The 6,725-nt window shown below is 59.2% G+C and overlaps 1 protein-coding gene across 5 annotated transcripts in view; it reads right to left on the minus strand.

Annotated features, from left to right (window-relative positions):
• Nucleotides 1-6,725, minus strand: part of PISD (phosphatidylserine decarboxylase) — a 47,877-nt gene that overhangs the window by 4,639 nt on the left and 36,513 nt on the right. The window contains exons 1-3 of one of the 5 annotated variants that reach the window (XM_058431677.1): nucleotides 5,968-5,982; nucleotides 2,690-3,125; nucleotides 818-983 (exon numbers count right to left, since the gene is read on the minus strand). The exons of 1 other annotated variant lie outside the window; for it this stretch is intronic. In XM_058431677.1, coding sequence (XP_058287660.1) covers nucleotides 818-983; nucleotides 2,690-2,874 — 351 coding nt within the window. In that variant the 5' untranslated portion in view covers nucleotides 2,875-3,125; nucleotides 5,968-5,982. Of the gene's footprint in view, nucleotides 1-817; nucleotides 984-2,689; nucleotides 3,575-5,120; nucleotides 5,434-5,967; nucleotides 5,983-6,725 lie in introns of those variants that run through there. 3 more of the 5 variants (XM_032139855.2, XM_058431678.1, XM_032139858.2) reach the window with 3 other exon arrangements.

Consider the following 6,725-nt stretch of genomic DNA (forward strand, 5'->3'; position numbering starts at 1 on the left):
CTAAACACAACCAAGACACCAACTCCCCAAGGTGTAAAACTGATTTCATTCCAACTTTCAACACCTCTCCAAGGTAAGGTAAGCTCCCAGAGAGCTGCTCTTACCCCTCCCACCTCATGAGTCACACAGAAGGGCTATGTGAGCCCAGGCTCTTCCCAGGCACAGGTGGGAGCCTGGGCTAATGTCCAGGGTGCCTCAGTGCCCCTGAGCTCTGATGACACCCACGTGACTGTCAAAGGCCCAGGAACAGGGTTTCCTCCTTGGGGTCAACCTGCCTGGGAAGCCAAGGGCAAGAGCAAGCCCTCTAGGGAACAGGAGAGGACAAGCCAGTTCCCTTGCCCATTCCTGAGGCATGCCTCTGGGTTCCTTAAGGGTGTCCTCACCCTAAGGGACCCAAACAGGATCCATCCTTCCTGAACCACCCCTTTGACATCCCGGAATTAATTTGGCTTCTGCTCAAAATCACCTATAAGCTCTTTTTTGCCTGAACACAGAAAAGTCAGAGACAGACACCATTTTCTGAATCCCCAGACTGGGTTCCTTCCAGAACCGGAGCCCCAAATGGCAGACACGAGGCAGGCTAGGGGAGTGGGCAGGGCACGACATGCCCTCGCAGTCACTTCCGCGGCCCAGGTAGTGGCCTTCTCAAAAGCTGCCTTGGCCTTGCCCACCAATGAACCTTCCGACGCAGACCCACTGAAGATGTAGCAGTGACTTCTGCTTCTGACAGCTCGCCACCGCCTCAGTCTCTCCTGCACCCCAACCTCAGGCCTGCCCGGAGGGGAGGTCCGGGCCACAGGGGCCTGTGCATACTTACCCTGCTTACAGGCCTCCATCCCACCCGGCTGAGGGGTCTGAGGGCGCCGAAGGGCAGGAGGTAGTAGAGGACGGTCAAGGGCCAGGAGCGCAGTTTCAGAGCGGGTCTGGACATGCAGCTCAGCTGCCCCAGCCTCCGCCTCAGGGCCAGCTGGGGGAAGTGCAACCTGCAGGGCACAGGTCCATGCACAGCCAGGTCAGTGGCCAGGCTCTGGGTGGGACCCAGGAGGCTGCCACCTGCACCCAGGGCAGGATTCCTCCTGTCTACCCACCACTGGCAAGCTGCCTCTCCATGGGGGTGATGGAGCCCAGCAAGCACTGGCTGTGCCCCCTTGTCCCAACCCCATTCTGAGTCGGGCTTGGCTGCCCCTGGCTAGCGGACTCATTTCCCAGGCTCTCCCACCCACCAGCCAGCTGGGGAGGACTGGGAATGTGGGGGCAGCTGCAAGAGGAGAGTCAGGCCCAGCTGCGGGGCACCTCTCAGCCACAGCAGCCCCCAGCAAGGGCCTCCAGACCCAAGCACCTGGGCCCAGGGAGGGGAGAGCAGGGTGAAGGGCCTGCCTCACATCCCTCAGCCTCCACAGCCCAGGGGAGTGGGCCTCAGGGGCCAGCTCTGCCACACAGGCACTGGCACGGCAGCACATAGCACTGAGGAGCTACGACCCAGCCAGCTGGGTAACCATTTGCTGAGTCTTCCGCTACCATCCTTTGCAGGATCTGGGATATTCTTTTCATGGTTCCAGGCCCCCTCTTTCCTCATCTGCTAAATTACGGGGCCAACGCCAGACAAGATCTCAAAGGGAGCATTTACACCCCGCCTACCACCACCACACAGCTACAGCTCCATCCATCTGCATGGTCTTTCTATAACAGGCCAGGTTCTGAAAACCCATCCACAGGTTTGTGAACAAAACCTCCCCACCACAAGCTCTCAAGCCACCTGCCTGCTCTCCTGGGGCTGCACAGACACACACACACACACACACACACACACACACACACACACACACCCATCCCAAGCCCCTCCTTTCAGCAAAGGTGGACACACACACACACACCCACTCACCCACCCAAGCTCCTCCTTTCTGCATCCAGCCTCTCCCCACCCTCCCAGCACAAATGCAGGGCACTCAGCAGGGGCTCAGCTTCACCAGAGCCGCAGAGGCTGGATGGGCCTTTCCACCACAATCCTGGCCTCCTGAGCCTAAACAAGGCCCACCCCACCCTGTCTGTGCCTAGGCCTAGCAAATGCTCCTGAGGCCCAGGGTAGCCAGCAGGAGACCACACTGCCATCCATCAGAACGTCCCCAGGCCTCAGTTTCCTCATGTGCAAAGTAACTGCATTTGGCTAATCTACGGCTGCCATCTGGGACTGTGCTCTCAAGAGAAGCTGAGTCCTCTCTCCCAGTTGCTGAGCAAACCAAGGAACAAAGCGGCATCTCAGCTGACAGCAGCAGAGCAGACGGACAGGCGAACCAGCGGCGAACTCCACTCAGGCTCAGGCTCAGAGGCGGCTGCATCTACGCAGCTCTTGCGTGCCTGCTTTCTCTCCCATCCCACCCCGGTGTATTTTTAAAAGGTCCAGGAAGGTCACAGGGGCCAAGCAAAGACAAATCACTGCGCCCCTCTGGCTTCGCCACCTGCCTCACTCACTGCAGAAGAGCAGGGACCAATCGGGAAGAGCTACACCCCTGCCGCGGGCAGGAAGGGGAATGGGGAAGCCTCTCTCCCAGGTGCGGTGCAGAGGCAAGGGTCTGGGCCGGGAGGAGGGGGCCTGGGAGCACCAGGGTAGGGAAGATCGCAAGCATGAGGTCTGAAGCTCGCTGGCAGCCTCCCCCTGCTGGGCCCTCCTCGTGGTTAGAACCAAAGATACCTGAAGCGGGCTCTCCGACTCAGGGTGCTCAGGCCCCCCAGGCCGGGCTCCTCCAGCCTTGGGGGCTGACCACCAGTCCCCTTGCCACCACCTCTACTGCGAGGCCGCTGGATGTGAACTCTGACCTTCCGGAGGTCGTGGCGGGGAACCGTGGGGTTAGGGCACGGTGGGCAGCATCTCACCATTTCGCCGCGCGGAGCTCTGGTCCTCGCCGCGCCTCTGACTGACACATCATGGGCCGGCACAGGGAGGGCGGGGCGAGGCTCACTCGATCACTCCCTTTGTTTTCCTCTTTCCTCCCCTTCCCCCGAGCCAACGGATCTCCTGTGCTGTCACTGCTCCAGGGCCTCTGCCTCTGCAAGGCCGGTTGATGGCGCCGCTTCCTGGGTTTGGTTCAGTCTCGGTGGCTCACAGGGTGCAGAATAGAGGGTCAGGGCTATTGCAGACAGACAGGCACTGGTCACACACCTGCTCAGGTCACCTGCTCAGGGCTTGCAGCCCAGTGCAAAAGCCCCTGCACTGAAGCCCACTGTCCCCAGTCCTGGCCACCTGCCCTGTCCCTGCTACCCAGGGCTGAGCCAGCCTGCACTGCTCATCCTCTTCTTCAGCTGGCCTGGGAGGCAGCAGGGGGCAAGGCCCTCTGGCTGCCTGGTCCAGTAAGCCATGACAGGGAGGGGACCAGCCACTGCTGCCAGGGCTTTCAGGCCCCACTCGGCTCCAAACACACAAAGTAAGAACTTGAGCCCCGTGCTCCAGGCCCAGGCCCGGCACAGCGTCAGCCGGTCTGCAGCTTGGCTCCTCCCTTGCCAGGACCTGACCCATTTTCAATTCAGTTTACAAAGTAGCATCTGAGGAATTAGATGAGCGGGAAGCCACGAGAGGTGCCCTGGTGAGAACCTGGCATCTTACCTGCTCTGGCTCTCTCCTCACCCCTCCTGGCCTTGACTCCCTGCCAACACACACACAAAATACCCAGCTCCCTGCTCCAGGCCTCCTCAGAAGCTGTGCATGTGGGGAAAACCAGCCTGGGGCTGGGAACAGGCCAGGACTGCAGCACAAACCAGTTCCACTCCCATTTTTCCATCTTTGCTTCAGAAAAGCACTTTGGCCAGGGCCCTGGCCTGACTATCTGGGAGGACATGTCCGGCCCCTACAAAGCCTCTCCGCGTTGGCCTGCACAGATAGCAGAAGGAAGAGCAAACATGCCGAAGGTGTGCTATCTCAGCCCAGGCAATCAAGGCCCTCCAGGATAGGGGCTGACAGGGGGCCCACCCCTCCCATCCTTCACCCCCAGCCACTGCCCAGGAAGGGGGCAGGCACCTGTCATCATCCTTAGATGATGAAATGTGGCCCCAAGAGCTGCCGCCTAAAGCAAAGAATAGGCCAGGCATGGCCAGCCCGCTGTGAGGCCTAACTCAGACATCGCTGTGGTTGTGCGCGGTCGAACATCTGACGCCCTGGCAAACCCTCCTCAGCCACAGAGGTGAAGATTCCGCCCGGGCACCTGCCTGCAAGAGTCACTGAAGCCCCGGGTATGGGATTCAGTGGCTTCTTGGAGCCAGGACAATAAGGTGACTAAGGTCAGACACAAGCGTGGATTTCTCCCCCTGATCCAGGCAGTGGCTGGGGCTGGTCCAGGCCCCTCTGCTAAATGAGTGATGGGGACAGCTCACTGCAGGTGGGTCAGGCAGGAGGGCACCTACCCACCAGCAAACAGATACACACCAGCATCCTCCCTCGGGAAGATGCCTGCACCAGGAGATCGGCACAGGCACAAGAGGCCCATCCCATCTTGAGGCCTAGGCCCGGGCCCACAGACAGCCCCAGGGTCCAGGCCTCCAAGGCCATGTCACTCCAATCACTCCGCCAACATACTGAGCAAACGCCCCACCCTCCCTGGCCCACCAGGCTGTATGCTGGCCTCCTGCCAGCTGCCAGGGAAACAGAAGGGTGATAGCAGTCAGGGGTGCGCCTGGTGCCTGGTTCCAAAGGGGAAGCTCTTTCCCTGGTCTATAGAGTGCAGGCTTGGAGCTGAGCTCACAGCCAGGATTCAGAGGGAGGCAAGCGTGGCCTTGAGGGGAGGCAGAGAGGAGGGGCCTTGGGGAGCCCGAGCCTCCTGCCAGTTTTCCTCACTGACCTACCATGTGGGACAGGGACCACCACAGCCCTGAATGTATCAGAAAGACATGAACCCAGATAAACCCAGCTCGGCCAAAAACCTTGGGTTCTCAAAGCAGGTTCCCCTGTGAGCCTTGGCATTTCATTCTCCCATGGTGATGTGAGGGGCTGGGTCTGGCCTCCAGTCTCAGAGGGGGCCCTACTGAGGAATCAAGGCACATGAGGCCAGGGGCCAGGTCAGATGCCTATCAGGGAAAGGTGAGCCCTAGAGAGACTAAGAACCATCCTGAGAGGCCAGGCTGGGGCACCGCACCTGCTGGTGAGCCCAGTGAGGGCAGGGGGTCCTTGCGCATTTAGATCCTTGTCTTTATCACTGTTCTGCCTCTTCTAAAACAGGCCCCGAGACCAGGGTGTCAGTGCCTCCAAATCACCACCTGTGGGCCCCAAAAGATCGCCAGAGAGGAAAATGAATCCAGCTTTGCCCCAGGACACAGGCTGAGCACCATCTGTCCCTCTCAGGGCTGCAGGATGGAGGGAAGGGGTGCCTAGAGGTTGCTGCCTTCTTGCTTCCCAAGGCCAAGCCACTTCCTCGGCCAGCAGTGTTTCTGGCCTCCCCATTTCAGAGCCTGGCTTGCCCTCTGCCTATGACAGCCCTGGAACCCCAAGCCAAAGATTTCATCCTCTCTGGCTGTCTTGAGGTGACACGAGGTGGGAGCCTCAGGCCCTGGATGAGCTTGCAAGAAGGGTACCCAGAATGGAGGAAGCGCTGACACCTTCCCTCCCTTCTAAGCCTCAAAGACATTCTGTGGAGAGGAGTTTAGGGTTGTGACCAATAGGACTTTAATGTCATTACATGGCCTAAGGGCCAGTCACCCACAACATGAGAACTCAGAGGGCTTTGTGGCTGGTGACAACCTGGTCACTGCAATCCTGGCTGCCTTCCTGTACGTCTGCCCTGAGAGCAGGGAAAGGCCTTGGCAAGTCACAGGTAGTCTCTAAGTCTTGGTTTGTACATCTGGAAAATGGGAAAGGAAATTCCTCCTGGCCACCCCCTTGAGGCTCAGACCACAGCTGCAACCATGGCCCAGAACAACTGCTCAGAAACCCCACTTCCACCTAGGAGCGTGACGCAGCCTCAGACCTGGCTTCCAACACCTCACCTCTCTTTCCAAAAAGTCAACCTCACACTCCGGTGGGGGCAGGGGTTTCCACCACAGGAAAGACTAAATAAGAGGGGCTTAGGTGGCAGTTCTAAAACAGGAACCCGAACTTGCGGGGAGTGACTGGCCCTGTGAATAGGAGGCAATGGCTGATAGGACCATATGGAGGGTAGGGGACACCTTTGTCAGGACATGCTGTTTTGGGGATCCATACCAGAGTAAGGCAATGTCCCCACCCATCCCTCACCAACCAGGGTAAAGACCACAACACCTGCCCCCCAGTGGAATGGAACATTCCAACTGAAGTTGATGAATGGACCCAGGCCAGGCAGCAGTTACTACAGGTTGGGTTGGGGCCTGCAAGACTGTTGTGCATGCGGGGGAGGTGCATGTAGGTGCAAGTGTGTGTGCATGGAGGATACGTGTGCAGGTGCAAAGGTATGTGCAGGGAGGGTTGCGTGTATAGGTGCGAGGGTGTGTGCGTGGGGGTGTGTGGTGTAGGTGTATGTTAATGTGTGTAGGGGGTGTGTGCGTAGGTGTGAGGTTATGTGCATGGAGGGGGTGTGCACGGGTGCAAGGTGTGTGCATGTAGGGGGCATGTGCGTAGGTGTGAGGGTGTGTGCATATAGGGGTGTGTGTGTAGGTGTGTGTGTGTGGGGTGTGTGTGTAGGTGAGGGGGTGCCTGTAGGGGTGTGTGTAGGTGAGGAGGTGTGTGCCTGTAGGGGGCGCGTGTGTGTAGGGGTGTGTGTAGGTGCAGG

This window comes from Hylobates moloch, unplaced genomic scaffold, assembly GCF_009828535.3.
Source record: "Hylobates moloch isolate HMO894 unplaced genomic scaffold, HMol_V3 SCAFFOLD_19, whole genome shotgun sequence".
In the NCBI taxonomy this organism is placed as follows: domain Eukaryota; kingdom Metazoa; phylum Chordata; class Mammalia; order Primates; family Hylobatidae; genus Hylobates; species Hylobates moloch.